The sequence below is a fragment of the Limanda limanda genome, chromosome 11 (genome assembly GCF_963576545.1).
Source record: "Limanda limanda chromosome 11, fLimLim1.1, whole genome shotgun sequence".
Classification (NCBI taxonomy): domain Eukaryota; kingdom Metazoa; phylum Chordata; class Actinopteri; order Pleuronectiformes; family Pleuronectidae; genus Limanda; species Limanda limanda.
In genome coordinates, this window is record NC_083646.1 from 12,653,980 (window position 1) to 12,671,554 (window position 17,575).

General features: G+C 43.3%; 2 protein-coding genes across 3 annotated transcripts; both read right to left on the minus strand.

Moving 5' to 3' along the window:
- Positions 1-388: 388 nt before the first annotated feature.
- znf687a (zinc finger protein 687a) lies at positions 389-8,420 on the minus strand. Its single transcript, XM_061081488.1, has 11 exons — positions 8,359-8,420; positions 5,930-7,846; positions 5,178-5,433; positions 4,854-5,077; positions 4,519-4,703; positions 4,230-4,406; positions 3,964-4,126; positions 3,591-3,833; positions 3,393-3,505; positions 2,888-2,987; positions 389-2,798 (listed from the first exon to the last, which is right to left on the minus strand). The coding sequence occupies exons 2-11, from the start codon at positions 7,823-7,825 to the stop codon at positions 2,169-2,171; spliced, it is 3,987 nt and encodes a 1,328-aa protein (XP_060937471.1). The 5' UTR covers positions 7,826-7,846; positions 8,359-8,420; the 3' UTR covers positions 389-2,168.
- Positions 8,421-10,362: 1,942 nt separating this feature from the next.
- Positions 10,363-16,306, minus strand: LOC133014303 (26S proteasome non-ATPase regulatory subunit 4-like). 2 transcript variants are annotated; one of them, XM_061081497.1, is made up of 12 exons: positions 15,772-16,306; positions 15,543-15,662; positions 15,369-15,455; positions 13,180-13,320; positions 12,981-13,095; positions 12,574-12,660; positions 12,340-12,408; positions 12,005-12,220; positions 11,242-11,347; positions 11,010-11,147; positions 10,670-10,725; positions 10,363-10,584 (listed from the first exon to the last, which is right to left on the minus strand). In XM_061081497.1, the coding sequence occupies exons 2-12, from the start codon at positions 15,617-15,619 to the stop codon at positions 10,414-10,416; spliced, it is 1,263 nt and encodes a 420-aa protein (XP_060937480.1). In that variant the 5' UTR covers positions 15,620-15,662; positions 15,772-16,306; the 3' UTR covers positions 10,363-10,413. The 2 variants fall into 2 exon arrangements, with proteins under 2 accessions (XP_060937480.1, XP_060937481.1); XM_061081498.1 differs by lacking the exons at positions 15,369-15,455; positions 15,543-15,662; positions 15,772-16,306 and adding an exon at positions 14,361-14,647.
- Between the last annotated feature and the right edge of the window lie 1,269 nt (positions 16,307-17,575).

Below are 17,575 nucleotides of genomic sequence, written 5' to 3' on the forward strand. Positions count from 1 at the left end.
ACTTTATATTTCTATCAAATCATTTTACTGTAGACCATAGTATAATTCTTCAAGTTAATCTTATTTGTGATGAAGACATCACAGATTGAGAGATCATTTCACAATATAAATCAACATAATCAAGTAACCTGGTAGGTATGTTTATTAGGAAAGTTTTATGAATTACTCTTAAATATTCTGTTTAATTATTCATGATAGAGTATATATTAATATGATGTTGAATATTTAATGTTTGTCAGTCTATACTGGATGTCTTAAGATCTCACAATCTGGATATAATTGATACTGTGCTGACAAAATGGAGAATCATAAATGATTAAAATAAATATTATTAACACACTTACGGTTGCAATTGTGTTTTCAGACAAGTTAAAACACGACCACATGCCAGTTTTGATAAATTTTTAATGAACATTTGGTTAGAAATTGTCTTGTCAATGCAAAAACTGAGAAGGTTTAACAGGACAGTGTGTTTCAAAGCACTGGATGATCTCCTGAGAAAGTGCTCACAGGTCGCTGACGACTACAGCACAGTATTTTGAGGCCTCAGTGATGTCGATGTATGGATATTAGCTCAGGCTTATAGATTCTGTGGTCTGAGAAGTCTCAGTGAACCAGCAGCTTTCAAGACATAAACCACACAAAACAAGGTGCTACTAGTAAAAGAAATCAAATCAAAACACAGCAGGCAAAAATCATTTAAGCGTTCACAACATAACAGCGCTACTGAATCTTCTGGGACCTTTTGTATCATGACACAGTTAAGTTAAACAGTTGTCAAATTCAGTCTGTGTGTGTGTGTGTTGATGTGGACTCGGAGTTGAAACCTGACCACCAATAACACGACCGGATTCCTCTACCACAACTTAAGTCAGTATTTTTTAGCGATACCAAAGACTGAAGAAAAACTCATCAAATACAAAGTTCAACATGTCCTCATGTTCTCAGACAATCAAAATGAACGAGCATTATCCCATGCTCACCGACTACACGCTTGTTTACTGTAATCTCATAAAATAAGCTTTAGACAAACATATGCCTGAATACAAAGAAAACACATCCTTTTACTTCCATCTCTTGCTCTCAGAGACGGAATGATTCAGTTAATCTGGTGTAAATACCGAACATTTATGTATTGAATATTAATTTCAATTATGATCAAAGTTTTAGGAAAATAACTTCCAAGTGTGTACACTTATTGCTCACCATTTTCCAAATCAGAATAATTATTTAAAGATTAAATTATTTTACTTCCAAAAAGTTATTGGTCCACCGTCACATCAATACATGACGCATTTAAGATGTGCAGGGATTTTAACCCCTACTCAGCACTTAGTCACAGTAACCATTTATTAGCAGTAGGTAGGAGTCTTTTGTTAACAATAGACATACAGTACATCTAATGGCTTCTAGAGGCAATTAGACGGTAAAAGCAAATCTGTTTTCCAACGTAAAAGTTTCAGAAGTCTGAGTGGGACTAATTAAGTTTGCATCTTAAATTACATTCTTTAGAGTAAATAGTTCCCTCTCTGTGTATACATAGGTTATTTGTCTAACATATCTCAACACATTATAACAATAGGCTGTGTCTCAATTCAGGTGTAGACAATGCATTTGAAAACCGATTGCGTCACAGTGGCACAAAGAGACTGTCCACTGCCAATTACGTATACACACTTGATAGAAATTAAGCCCAAAATGAATTATCTCCAGAAAAATATATAAAAACAACTTGACAGAAAAACACCTGGGTTGGCATTCGACATTCCTCCTCCTCAGTAGGATAAACATATAAAAAAAATCGGAAATGGACACAGTACATAGCTGTCCATCAACATTCACTAAAGCCTCAACATCATCACAGCAGGATTTGGTTGGAGATTCACAGCTCTCTATTGTCAACCTGTGAATGTGGTCAGAGAACTAGTCAGACTACCGGTCTGCTGACTGGCAAGTAGCTCTGATCTCATTAGTATCATTCCTGAACACAGATGCAGTATTAGATCCTGAATGTCGGCAGGTTGAGGCCAGACGCTTACAATCTGTTCACATAAACTCTCCTGTAAAATCTTTGGTTACATTAGTGCATTGGTGTACTCACAGACACTTAAAGGAATTTTGCAAATGTATCACCTGCCGACACAGATCTTCCCCTAGTATCTACCACCTTAGGTAGTTTTTCCTGCATTCCTTGCACTGATAAAGGCCATACCATGAGTTCTGAAGTGTGTATTCAGATCAGATGCCTTTTCAAAATGTTTACCACACACCTTACAGGCCAGCGTGTCCTCCTCATCTTTCCTCTGCGCTCCAGAGGACTGAGAAGAGGGTGACGGTGGTGCAGAGCAGTCCAGAGAACTCTTATCATCATGGTTCCTGCTGCTGCCAGGGGAAGGTGCTGGGTGCAGGCTGAGGGCTTGCTGGTTGTCAGTGTTTGAATCTTTCATTTTGTGGATGATGAAGCGATGGCGTGATAAGGAGGAGGTGGATGTGAAGCAGGCACCACACTGCAGACACTGCAGACCACCTCCCTCTGCCCCTGATCTCTTGTGCTGGCTGATGTGCTCCAAGAATGATGTCTGGTCGTCTGTGGCAAAGCCACACGGGGCACAGCGGAATTCAGAGTCAGGAAGTGAGTGTGCAGCAGGTGCAGAGGAGGTGGACCGCAGCTTCTTCACAGGAGTCATCCCATCTGTGGACTCTTCATTGTGCTCCGTCTTCACAGCTGCTCTCCGTCTGCGCCGAGCCCCCAAGTTACTGTCTTGTTCTGAGGAGCTGTCGGCCTCATCTCTGCCTCCCTGTGACCAAAAGAAATCAAAGTAAACTATTTTGAACATAGCTCAGTAAAAACTCTTGATGTTTGACTTGAAAGAAAATACAGGCTTACCACCAGAGTGTCCTGGCCCACATTGTCCTTGTGTCTCAGCTTAACATGCCTCTCCAGCAAAGCTCGAGAACTGAAGGTTTTCTTACCCTCAGTACAGAACCTACATGCACACACACACATACACAGATAAACTTCAATTTTCTGATCGAAGTGTGTCTTTGAAACTAAATATTTAGAAGTGTGTGATGTGCCATTAATTTTTAAATATTGTAGTATGTGCATATTAGAGAGATGAATATCTGTGAAGAATCCAGTGCGTGATTCAACCTGATATCAAATCGGTCAGGATTTTAAAAACTCTGAGCCCATCATAAGAGGCGGAGTCATAATAGGAAAGTGATGCAATCAGCAATAACACATCACTCTTATTTTACAGACATCACTGATTCCAAGAGTTTTACTTCACTAAGCTATATAGCGTTAGTTTTAAATTAAAACAATTTAGTGAATGTTTAAAACAACAAATGCTTTGATACCAGTTTCATACTGGATGTGGGATACTCACTGGCAGCGGAATCCTCGATTCGTGACTTTATGTTTGTCTCGTATGTGACGTCTCATACTGGAAGTTGTGGTGAAGGAACTCTCGCATTTGTTACAGGGGAACTTCTTTAGTTTCTACACGACAAAATAAGATAATCGTCTGTGAAGACATCAAACAAGCAATAGATGCATCTGGAAAAAACAAATTCAGTCAATTTACCTTGCCATGCTGTTCGGCCATATGGATAATGTAGTCATCCCGCTCTGTGTAGTTTGCATGGCAAGGAAAACACTTCCACCCTGAAGGGGTCTTCATCCTCTTTGTCTTCACCTTCTCTTCTTTATCTTCATCCTTCCATTCATCGGCATCTGAGCTTTCTAACTTCACCGCAGGTTGTGGACGAGAGGAAGCAGCTGGAGGTAGAGGCTGCTTTTGTTTTAACGTGGGAGTCTTAATGTGGGTCTGAGGAACAGGGTCAGGGTAAAATAAATGATTAAACATAAGGAGATTATTATGGCTGACTTTTCTTTTACTTTTCGTTTGCCTAAACACATAAATTAGATATAGATCAAGTACATAAATGAAGATATACCTTGAAATGGTCCAGTAGGGAATTCCTCTGAGAAAATAGCTTGGTGCACTCAGGGCATTTGAAAACATGCACCTTCTGATTGATTAAATGCATGTCAAAGTGGACGTAGAGCAGGGGTTTGTGTGTAAAGACAGTGTCACACATGACGCATTTATATATCAATCTGTAAAAGAATAAAAAGTGTGTCAATTCATTGTGAGAAAGACACTATTTACATGTGAAAAGACAAGGTTGTAAATCTGCCTGAAAGTGTGTGTATGCAGTACATTGCCGGTCCTTCCGTGAGTGTTGGATGTTGGGCAGTGATGTGGTTCTGGATGCTGGGGGCCGATTTGAAAGCCATGGGACAACTGGGGCATTTGTGGAACATGTCGCAATGAGCCTGTTGGATGTGAGACTTCACAGAGTTCAGCCCGCCAAACACCACCTGGCAACTGGAACATCTGCACAGAGAGAGAGAGAGAAACGGGAAAAGAGAGAGAGAAGAGAGATGGCTGAACAAACACCACGGCAATCTTCAATTTATTGAAACCACCATGCGAGCAGATGTCGCACCTGTATCCAATACGGCGAGCAAAATGCAAACAGGTCTCATCCAGATGTGTTTGAAATCGCGGCTGCTTGGCCGTGCCGCCGCACTCTGGGCACACGTGTGGTGGGCCGCCTTGGTGGATGCGTTGATGGGCGGCTGCACTGCAGCTGTTGGGCAGCAACATGGGAGGAGAACACTCAGAGCAGGGCTGTGAGGCAACAGAGGAAAAGGAAGAGACCAAAGGAATTAATTGAGTTAGAGTTCATTGTGCATCTGATAAGAAAATAAATTATACTTGTCTCCTTCACTCACTCACACACACTCACACACTCATACACTCACACACACAGTCTCTTACAGAAGTGTGTCCTGGTTTGATTTCTTGGAAGTGCTCAGCCACCTCTTCTTTGCTGCTGAACTGAGTCAGACACTCCGGACATTTATTGTTAATGTGCTGCACCTCCTCTGCTTTCTTGCTAGTTACTACTTTGTGTGACTGTAATGTTGGGTTTGCTAGGACCAGGCCTGAAGAGGATGATGACTGTGCTGAGGAGGACGGCAGGAGAGACGGAGAGAGGCCACCTGGGGAATCAAGGAGGAAGATACAACAAGGATCAAAATCACAGACACCCCCCAAAACAACAACAATGTCAAATCAAAGACAGATACTATTGTCACTGACCTATTGCCGTGGGTTCGTGCTGACCTATCATCTGCTCCAAAGTTACAGTTTTCATGACCAGGTGTGAACACTGCATGATGAGGCCTTTCTCCTTGTGCTCTCTGGCGTGTAAAAGCAAACTGCACTTGTTGAAAAAGGCCAGGCGCTTGGCACAGTGATTGCAAGTCACCTCAATCCTCAGCGAGCGGCGGTCATAGTGTCGAGCCAAACTCTGCTCCAGGGCAAAGGCATCGCCGCACTCCAAACAACGATAACCCTGCAAGGGATCAAACATTTCATACTATCAGATGCTGATCAGTTCATGTAAAACAGAGAGCTGTAAAATATGGATCTGACTTGGTCATATATGACTTTCTGTTCATAATGTGATATCAGATGTAACTTGTATGCAACAAGCACTCTTCAAAGATTATTTTTTCTTCAAATATAAATTGAGATGCTTGTTATTCAGATGCAGAGATTCCTTATTGCAGATATAAGGCCTGTGACTAATATGTTTTACCAATTAAACTGGATGAATTATACATTTTTTGTTGTATAAACTGAAAAATCACAATTCCTCAGGTCCCAATGTGAGATACTTAAATTGCTTGTCTTGTGTCACAAACAATCTAAAACATATTTAGTAAACGGATTGGCATTTTTTAAATGAAATAATTTATCAATAGAGCTGCTGACAAATGTTTATGTTGATCGATTAACTGATTAATTGAAAAAAAAACAATCCAGCTCTAAACATAGAAGCAGCTCACCTGCGCAGGCAGAGGAATGCCCCACTCTGCAGGCAGAGGCAAGCTCAGGTCTGGTTTATAACACGGCAGCAGGTTCTTGTTGTTGAGGATTTTGTTGAATGCTTCCACCAGGTTGGTCTGACTCTTGGATATGATCGCCCCAGTGTTGTTGACTATGGATGCTGGTTTGCTGCCACCTTGAGCGGTCAGAAGTGAAGGTGTGGTGAGAATCATTCCACTGTTGAGAGTCTTCTGGCCCAGACTGCGCAGGTTGATCCCACCTGCGCCGACTCTCTGGGGGGACACGGAGGGCAGGGCAGCAGTTTTAGTGATGCTGACAGCTGTGGGGGAAGCTTTCGGTTTGGTGTCCACTGCAGATTTCTGTTTAACCGTACTGGCAACTTGTGCTGTTGCAGAAGACGCATCCTGAAGCATTGCTACTGCAGGCGGCGGAGCTCGCTGTGGTAGCACCCTCTTGGCTTTTGTGTTAAGACGTTCTGGTGAAGGTTTGGAACCGTCCACAGCCCTGGAAGTGGCTCTCGCACTTCTCATGGGTGCCACACCAGTCACAGTTCTTGTGATGCTTCCTGTCCGCATTTTGATTTTAACTTTGAGGGGACGCAGTGGGGATGAATCCTTCTCTGCAGCAAAAGCAGACATCGTATCCTCAGATGATGTCCCAGCACCACTGGTCTCCTCATTTAACTTTTCTTCATCTCCAGCAATCTTTTCACTCTGCTCATCAGTGCGACCTGACATCTCCTCGCTGCTAGGCTCAATATCCATGAGCTCCTCTAGGTGATGAGTGTCTGCGTGGTTCACCAATAGACCTGGTGTTTTGGCCAAATCCGGGCTGCTGCTACTTTTAGGGACCACAAGACCTGTCTCGCTGGGCGGTGGGCTCTCGGGTGAGTCCCTCTCATCAATCACATGCTCTGGGTATTTCTCTTCTTGAACCGATGCGGAGCCCGTGATGACAGAGGGGAGGGAGTCCTTGGTGCTCTGCAGCTGAGGAGCTGCAGTGGGAGACCTGGGGGTTCTAGGATGCCCCTTTTCCTCATTAAGCTGTTTCGGTTTTGCAGAGAGATTAGGAGGCTTGGAAATGTCCCGAGAAGGTTTTACAGGAGACCCGAGTAGCTCAGACCTCATTTTAAATTTGGGAGGGGAGGACATGACAGATTCGGGGCTCTCTTGGATCACTAGCGGACTTCCTAAGTCTGGTTCTGAGTCATAATCATCTGAGTGCATAAATCCCACTTTAATACTCCCGTTTTGTGGTACAGGGGAGGATGATGAGTCACCGAGGAGACAAGCTTCTTCTTTCTGAGGGGACTGTGGAGAACGTTGTGGGCTGACGGAGTGTGGAGTCGATGAGCTGGTCAGAGACTGGGGAAAGAGCACGGGCTTCAAACTGTTCATGACACCAGTCGTACGATGGGTCGGTGCGACCTCCGCTCCTTTATCTTTATCTCCCTCATCATCATCATCATTCAGAGCGGAGGGACGCAGGGACCACGCTCGCTGATCCCGGGGGACAGATCCCTCAAAGCCGTTGGCCACCTGTGGCTCTGCGGCAGCGTCGGCTGTCAGTTTGGGAACAGGCTGCGAGTTGAAGTTGACCCGAACCTGAGGGGCTGAGTCACCAGTTGAAGGATTGTCCGTTTTATCAGCATCATACTTCTCCTCCTCTTCAACAGACTCTGACCGCACTGTGTTCTTCACAATGACGCTGACCAGGGGCCGGTCAGAGTCTGAGGCAGGAGAGCAGGGAAAGCATGACGGAGACCCATCGGCGTGGGTCCCCCCTTCATCCCGCTGCTCCTCTGGACTCGACTGGATGGCCTCCTTGGCATCGATGTCAGGAATATCAAAAGCTGCCAGCAGATCATCAAAGTCTGGGGTCTTCATGTCCCCCATCGCCGGCTCAAGGCTCAACGCCTATCAAGCAAAAACACACTCACGTTACTACACAAAATCAGAGTAACACGTGAAAACCTCACTGAATCCTAAGTGTTGACAGAGCTGAGTTTGAACTTCTCCGTCTGTAAACAGCTGTCTCTACAGGAAGCTCCGGTGTGTTGTGGTCGAAGCAACAAGTTGGTGGTGTGTTGTTGCTCTAACACACGCTTCACTGACGAAAAACCCACACACACACACAGGTGTGATGAAGCAAAGCGAGTTACACAGAGTTGAAGATGTCAACTGTCAAGCGGCAACAAGTGGGAGCGTCTGCTAACAGCTAGCTACGTGTTAGCATTCGCCTGCTAGCTGGCCTCGCTAACGTCAAGCGGTCGCTCTGTAAGAGTCAGTTTAAAAGTGTGAATAGCTCAGAGCCACATGTAGCTAGCACGGTGTTGATGAACCGTGTCGAATGCGTTTTAGGTTTACTCTAGCTGAAGCTCGCTGCAGCTCGCTGCAGCTAGCGTTAGCTTGTAGTTAGCTATAGTTACCTGCTAGTTTGCAATTGGTTCCTGAGTTTTCTGTCGGACGCAGAAGTTTCCCGTCACCACATCATGCGACGGTCACTTCCCGAGAGCCCTGCACGTGTTCATGTTTCCAACAAGTCCAAATAAACCAGATTATATGTTATATAACTCTTCACTTCATCAATATATGAACATGTCATCCTGGAGAACAGATCAAATACCCCAACCCCCCCCCCACCCTCTTTCTCCAAAAGTAAAAGAGACTCACTTAAAATTATATTCACCCTTATGACTTTTTAAAGCAAAGATTAAATATTAATCAAAATATGTTATTTTGTTATTCAGATATTTAAACTCTTGAGCATCTTTTTTTAACTTCATTTATATTTATTTTCGGGAATAGGGCCCGAGCACTGACAGGCACTGACAGACAACGGTGCCCCCCGATATTCACCAAAAATCGATACACAGGTGTATCATGACCAGACAAACAAAAGAGTCTACATGTGCAATTTGTCCAACTTCTTCCTGTGCTCAGTTTCTTATGGGAATGAGCAGGTAATCCAATCCTTAATGTTAATATAACTGCTAAAGTTTAGTGGGCTGTCGTGTTGGCAGGACTTCAACCACCTATTCATTGCACAATATCTTACACTATGTAAATTTAAATAGTACATTTTTTAAAGTGGAAAAATATTAAATAAAATTTAAAAATTAAATTAAATTAAATTGATTGTGCGCAGAAGTGAACTGCGCACTTCCTCCAGTAGTTTCCAACCTCAGCTTCTGACACCTTACAAGAATCACAGTGTGGGACACATTCAATTTAATATAATTCTGAAAATTCATGCAAAACTACTTTGCTGCTTAATTTCCAAGCAGTCTGCTGCTGCTTCTTTCCATGTGATGTCCTGAGGCTGCCCCCTGCTGGTTGCTGGGTTCCTCTGCTGCTTTTGCTAGGTTTGTGCAGCTTGTGATGAACTGAAGTTTTCCTCAAGAGAAAACCTTTATCATCCTTCATGGGCAATTTGATGTACAACCAGCAATCAGTGCACGAAAAAAAATAACCAATATATAGAATGTAAATAAAACACAATATAAAAACCATATAGACTAAGTAGCAGGGCAAAATGAGCTTTAAATATATTAGTTGACCAACAGAAAATTACCCGTCAACTATTTAGATATTCTAGAAACATTTCATTCTCATTTTAAAGCAACAATTCCAAATGTTTGCTGGACCCATTTTCTCTAAGGTGCTGATTTGACACTTTTCTCAGTCACAGTAGGATTTTAAACTCTTGGTTTGCAAAACAATCACTTCAGGCTAGAAGAAATTGTGAATGTTACTCTCCAGACTATAAACCTGAAAATACAAAAATTAACTTTAGTATCAGCTGTTCATTTTACCATTATCTTTAATTTACTGTTTTGGCATTAGGTATCACCAAAAGTCTGAAGGAGACTTTTTAAACTTTTCTCTTGCTGCCAAACTCTGTTTGTGGATTGAAATATTCTGCAAGAAAAGTAAAGACATAAATATGTTTACTGATGTCACCTATCATTAAGTTAATACACAACTATTGTACTCTAATCTCACTGTGTCCATATGAATCTCCCTTAATTCAAATTTTACAATTGCGTGAAATAATATAAATCATTATACACCCTGTTAACATAAAGTGATTCAAGCATACAAATTCCTATACCACTTACATTATTATTTCAGAAAAGATCAAACTGTGGCAGCCTTCAGAAAAGTAAATTAATTTCAAGAATCACATAAGGTTTCACAATCTAAATTTATTAAGAGATGTAATTGGCCCATGCTGCTGAGTAGTTATATTAGAAAAGATTCAAAAGGAAGAATCTGCTTGACACAAATTAATGAAAATCAGAAATCATTCAACCTAAAGTTGAAAAAAGGCAAACATTGTTTACAGTTCACACAGCTACATAAACAAAAGATGAACAAAACATTTCCTGTGTTGAGGGGAGAAATAATATACCGCAAATAACACACGCAGAGCAATTCTCAGGTCTGTTTATTCATCATATGTTCATTTCTTCTTCAAGTGTTTATTTCTTTTTCTCCTCATCTTTCTTGGCGTCGGGTTTAGAGCCACTCTGGGAAGCCAGAGAACCCATGGCGTTACGGATGGCCTCATTGTTGGGATCGACTCCAGGAAGGTTTTCCAGGACGCTCTGGAGGAACTCTGGATCCTGCATAACATCGTAGTCCTCCTCATCCTTGATACAGATAATAATGTAATGTAACCTTTGCCTTTCAATACCATCAAAATGACAACTATAACTGGTAAAGGCTTGTGCTTACCTTCGCCTCAGTGGAATCCATGTCAGCTCCCGTGTCCATGTCCTCAGCTCCAAACTCTGCAGATAAACCAAAAGGAACAGAAATGGTGTTTAGGAAAGAAACATCGGGTTGGTGGAATTATAACTGGAGATAAAGAGACAACTGTTCATCAATTGCAGAAACAGATATTTTCCAGACTTTAAAGAAGTTGCATTATTCGTTTCCAAAAATGCATGAAGATCCTGCAGTAAATTGATTTCGTTGGCATTTCATACTGTAGATTTGATGGACACAGCTTGTATTTAAAGGTCATTCATTCTCTGATGAAGGAAATTCTGAAAATTCTAAACGCATGATTAACCTGCTCCTGGTCCCTGCATAGACATCTGCAGAGCGTAGGCAATCTGCTCATCCTCTGTCATGCGGCTGAAGTCTGGTAAAGCAGGTGTGGAGGACTCTGTTTGTGGAACAGACATCTTCAGGAGGGCATCCTCAGACTCTGAAACAAAAAGAAAAATATGCCATGTCAACACACGCTTTAAACCACATGTCGGCAAAAATGAAAGGAAATGGGCAAAATCATTTTTTCCTACCATCTGCGACAGGAGAGGAAATGCCAGCATCAGCAGCTGTAACACCGGCTCTGCGAACTTCATCCTCCTGCCGTTGTCTCTGCTCCTCCATAGACACCCTCAGAGCCTAGCGCAAAAAAGAAGAGGAAGAAATGAATCATAATATAAATAATAATATAAATATATCATGAATGAAATTGAAGTATAGCATGACTGACACAAATACATACTACAAGTAATTATTATAGTTTTTTTTCCCTCCAGGAATGTATGATTCTTTTGGGATTGCTGCAGCCTAAAATGCATGATTTCACTTCAGGCAAATCTAAAAGATTACAATTTGTGATATGTAAGCACACCCACCCACCATTAGTGACAAAGCACTTTTACAGGCAGTCCCCTATCGACTGGTTTGTACTAAGACATTTGTGCCTAAAGGTAGCATGTGACAGCGACAAGTTTGGTCATGGAAACGGGCAAGCATTAATCTATATGGCCTTGATTTTACAATATTTCACAGTCAACCAATGACTTTCAATTGTGCGTTTGGATTTATCAGCCAACTGCATCACCGGCTCTTTAGTATTATTTTTGTTTGGTGAATGATGTCTCCATCTCCAGCAACAAGAAAGCAAGTTTGACATCAATATGTTTGGCTTCCAGTTTTGTGTGGGGGACTGCTACGAAGGGTGAAAGTTGCAAGGTCACAAAATCTTCAAGATGATGATTCGAATACTGCGATTGCAACATCCTGAAGAAATTGACATTTCCCCTGCTCTCTTACCAAGGCCAGCTCCGGGTCTGCACTGGGATCCACTCCAAACTCAAAGTCACTGGCGCCCAGGCCTAGCACTGCACCTCCCTCTCCAGCCAGGATGGGTGAGGAGAGCAGGGCATCAGCCAGACTGGGGCCTGGAGGTACTGTGACCAGGTGGGAGCCTGCACCTTCTTTACCATTCAGTGTGGTGATAAAGGCCGTCAGCTTCTCTGTGTTCATCTCCTGCAAGGAAGAGTAAGAGGGTGGGCGTGTGGAGCACCAAATATTTTTGATAAAATATATGAAATAGTACATATTTAAGAGGTTGTGTCTGTGTGCGTTGTGCTTCAATGAAAAAATACCTCCTCTCCAAAGTTAATGATATCCACGTTGACTTTCTCTTTCTTCAGACGCTTCGCCATTTTGACCAGCTACATGAAAAGAGAAAGAGGTATAACTGAAGAGGCACTTTTAATAATGTATCCCAATTACTGTATACCTCCAAATCCAAATCTTTAAAGAATGATATGAAAGTCTATCGAGAAATACATGACAACAAATAATATGGAAAACCCACACCGATTGATTTAACTCACTTCTTTTTCGTTGTCTTCAACTGGGCTTCCAACAAACGCAATAATGCGCATCTTGTGGTTTTTGCCCTGTCTGTGCTTCAATGCCAACTGCAGAAAGAAACATGGTGAATAAAAAGATAAGAACCGTGTGACTTGACAAAATGCACTTGAGTGACAATCAGAAGATTAAACTCTTTTTCACCACAGACATGTTGCATACCATGGCATGGAAAGAACAGGTGTGAGGCATTACAATAAGCAGACTATATTGTATTTGGATCACTGGAATGGCATACTGGGACTCAACTGATTTACAGCAGCAACTTTAACTGATCTGTCTACGTGTTCCTAAATTTCAGCTTTGTGTTCCTTTTTTCCAGCTCCTCTAGTGGTACTTTCCCACTATGTAGTGTTAATCACAAACTCACATGTGCCACCCGGATGCCCGTGCAGAAGCTGATGTTTCCTATGGGCTGCACAGCATGCAGCTTGGACAGTATTCTCCCCGTGTCTGGAGTCAGTGTGGTCAGCACCTCACAGTTGCTGCACAGAGCCATAACACACTTCTGTTATTAGATTATCATATATTTAATGTCACTACACCGATTCAAACACACTGCCTCTTACTTTGCCATGGTGATGAGGCCCACGTTGTTTTCAGGGTTGCTGCGGGTCTTGGAGTGACACACAATGATAACTGCATCCTGCTGAGCCTGCAGCCTGGTGGGCAGAAAGTCTCCATTTCGCATGTACTCACTGTTGTCCACACTAAGGAGCATAAACAACAAGGTTAATGATCACTTCAGAAAAGACACACACACACACAGATTGGACTAGAACTGGATGATATGGACACAAATTATCTGAAGATAAACGTTTTCAGATCAGTCAATATTGTTGCCCAGCCCTAGATTGGACAAATATTCGTTGTATATCCATTTACAATACATATATTTTACCTCTGTGATTATAAAGAGAAACGATTGGATCATTGGGTCAATTGACAACAGTTTCGAAAAAAAGGATTAGTGGCTGAATAAGGTTATCAAGCAGCAATGTCAAACATTTTTAATATCAAATTCTCAGAAGCAAATAATATCAGCTTTAGGTTGTTTGATACTCTTAATAACTATCTTTCACATTTAGGGATAATATAATGGGTAATTTCACTATTTCTTTAATGTCAAATGACTGAAAATATAACAAAAACAATGATCTAACCATAAAAAACGATGCAGCCCCAATGAAAACAATACCACAATGTAAATTAATGTAATAAACCAGCTGTACAGTGCTTGTGATTAAAACAAATTACTGTTGTGTCATTGTTTTGTTTTTTTATAGCTAGAACAACATGACTGAATAATGTTATCGCTGGTTCATCATGTTGATCAAGTAAAGGCAACAACAGACCCATCATGGGTGACAGGTTTTGTTAGCTAGCTAATGCTAACCGGATAAACAAAAAGACATTTAGATTCAACCACGATTCCTCTGCCGGTGAGATTCACGAACACAAACAGCACAACCACACCGGTTAGCGCGAATGTGGAGGTAACGTGATAAAATGTCCGGAGCTTGTTTGTGAGGCGGCTGGTTAGCTTTGTTCTGGAAGCTACAGCTAGCTGCTGTTAGCTAGGTGACTCAGGGGATAGCCCGAGCTTCTTCAGTGTTAAATACATGGTGTGAACCTGAGCCACCTGGGTGTCGACACCAGGACAAGCTGCACACGTCCACACGTCATGTATCTCACTGGTGTCTCACCGTCAGTCAACTCAGTAACTTTAAACGTGTTTCCGTCTCCTTACCAGACCATAGTGCTCTCAAGCCCCATCTTGACGTCCGATGTCCACTACGTCGACGTGGTGGTTTCTGGGTAATGAAGTCTTTTCTTGTGAAGAGCAAAAGATGAGATATAAATACCGGTGAGATAAATGTGAACTCCAGCAGTTTGACTTAATCTAAGTGTGAGTTAATAGCACGTGTTTTTAGCTCTGTGGGCTCCACAGGATCAGGGGTGTTCACAGACCTTCAAAGGACCAGGGGCAACACGGAAAAAGGGGGCTCTCGCTTAGGGCCCTGGACTGAATTAACACGACGTGACATATGCAATGTAAAACAATATATATATATAATGTCACACCATCATCCTCTAACCCCGGGACACACCGGATGTAGAAGCGCCGCGAAAAGCGGTCCGCCTCATTTCCTCGCCCATGTTCACCAGCAGCGTAATGCCGGGAAGAACCGGGAAGCCCAGCGGCCACACACACACACAAGCACATAATCTCCTGTGGGGGGCGGCTACAGGCTTGCGTAGGTCAGTCACCTGTGAAGACCAGCATCATTTACCCCTGAACCAGCTGAGAAATGCGCTCCCTAGGACGCAGGGAGGAACCAGCCCCACGCCACTACGCTGCCATGGGTGGAACCAGGACACCAGTGGACACAGGAGCTGGGTCCGAACTCATGGGTAAGTTTGGCAGGCTGTTGTGTTGGCAGGACTTCCACCACCTATTCATTGCACAAGATCTAATAATATGTAAATTTAAAAACAAAAATTAAGTATAACCATTTCAAATTAAATGTATAAAAAAAATGTAATTAATTTAATTAAAATTTTAATTAAATTGCGCACATCAGAAACCTACTGCGCACATCCTGCGCAGAAGCCCATTGCGCAGGAATTGCGCACGCAGGTTTTTTTTGTTTTTGTTTTTTTTATTCATTTATTCCTTCAATGTTTCTCCTCCCGCTCCCTCTCTCCCTCTCTCAGCAGCAAAATGACAGGCTGGAGGCGGGATCACATCAGATACCATGCAGCGAATCCAGCCAGAGCAGCAATCCAAGTCGCAAACAGAACCTGTCCCGTTGGGTGTCGGAGGTCGGCCATGGCGAGTTGACTGAGAAAAACAAACCTTGTCAACAACAACCTCACAACAGTTCCTCATAGCAGCATTATGCATACAAAGAGAAGTATAAAAACGTACTCATTTTGGCAGCATAGTAGAGACATTTGCTGATGTGACTTTTGCATCCATGGCTCCGTGGACAGGCATGCCAGCATCTAAAACATCCTCCTGGATGGGATCCCTGTGTGAACAGACATGCTGCAGTGACAGACTGCGGTTAGAGCAATCTATGGGTTAGAGCAGGGGTCTCAAACTCGCGGCCCGCGGGCCAATTGCGGCCCGCGGGACGATATTTTGTGGCCCCCACCTTAATATGAAAGTTTAATGTTAGTGCGGCCCGCACAAACATTGTAGCAGCTCCGCTGTTAGCTGCTGTGTGGGACAATGTTATGATATTCTGGTTTCCTACTGTGTTCCTGACCAGTGAACGCAGCATGCAAGTGAGTGACATGGGGGGCGGGGTCGTGTGTGTGTGTGTACGTGTGAGAGTGAGTGAGAGAGAGAGCCGGGAGAGAAAAGAGTGGCTTTGGATGTGCGGTGCAGGAGGGTGAAATTCATAGTTTTCCGCCCTCTTTCGCGCAGGTCATGATGTATCCAGTGCTTCATTTGTAAATCACAAGGTGCCGGAACGCTAAGTACATATCACAGCGCAGGTACGACGAGCACAGGTCCCGGAACGCACATAAAACGCCGCTTAAAACAGCACACACATGCCACTTACAATGCAGTGGGACTTATTTAGGCTATACTGCAGTGACGGTATCAGTCTTTATGTCAGTGATTAATAAAGTGGCGTCTTGAGCAAAGGCGACTTCTGTGTCCAGCGGAACGGAACACACACACATACACACACACACACACAATTTGTTAAATTGAAGCAAATTCAAGGGACACCACGGCTCCTTTACGCACACGCTGTGAGGTTTTGGAGCTCCTTTACGCAGACAGATTATTCTAAACCGCAGCAGTTTATAACACGTCATTGAGCTAATATCTACATTTTACAGTCTGGGCTGTTTACATTATTATTTACACCCAGGGGTGGACTGGCCATCTGGCATACCGGGCATAATCCCGGTGGGCCGTTGACCCAATGTGGGCCGGTCTGGTCCGCTATGTTGTTGTTTTTGTTTTTTTTCTCTTCTTCCTCTCTAAATTCCCTCCAATTGGGCCGGCCAATTGGCTACAGAGGGCTAGCAGTGTGTTGCCAGCATCGACACATATTATTGGTCTATTGTTTGTCATTGTCAATCAATCATGGGCTGACAGGCTCAGAGAGCCCTGACAGTGCTGTCAATCACAATACAAACCGGGGGCGGGAGTCGCGGGACTGGCTGCTGCTGAGACAGAAACTTAACTTAATGGATAATAAGAGTAAAAAAACGCCCGGGTGGCGCTGAGAAGCATCGGGAAAAAAAGCAGAAGTCTCTGGAGGTGGAGGCTGCTAAATATGCCAAATAGACGGACCTATGTGGTGCCGGGTTCACCAGCCCAGCAGCAGCAGGTGCGCCGGGAGACGAGCGAGGAGGACTCGACAATGATGAGCGAGTGGAGGCAGACATGTGAGCGCGCATTTTCAATTTTCAATACACTCTCCAAACTGGCTCGTTACTTGAGCAGCGGAGGTTGGCGTCGCACGCCTCTACCCACGGCGCACCCCCCCCTCTCTCTCTCTCACTCTCTCTCTCTCTCTCTCTCTCTCTCACTCGCTGCCCCCTCCCTCCTGAGATGTGCAGGTCCCGGTGGCGTGTTTGCCGTCGGGGGGGGGGGTTGGTCTATCCCTCCGCAGGTTCACCTTCAGAAATCTTGTTACGACTTTTACTTCCTCTAGAATAGGATAAGAGATAGTGTCTTATTTTGTGTGCCTAGATCTGGTTTCCCTTTGCTGAGTTATCATAAGGGGCATTGTGTATCACTCTTGCTACTGATGAGAGGTCCATGTTTAGTGATATTTACAGAATGTTTTAGTGGTTATACTGCGGTTTATTAATGTTCTTGGGCAGACACAAGAGGCACTTGTTTATAGTTAATTCTTTGTTGTCTCTAGATGCACTGGTCCATTACTATTTGAACCTCAGCATCTAGGGTTCAAAATTGGTAAAATTATACAT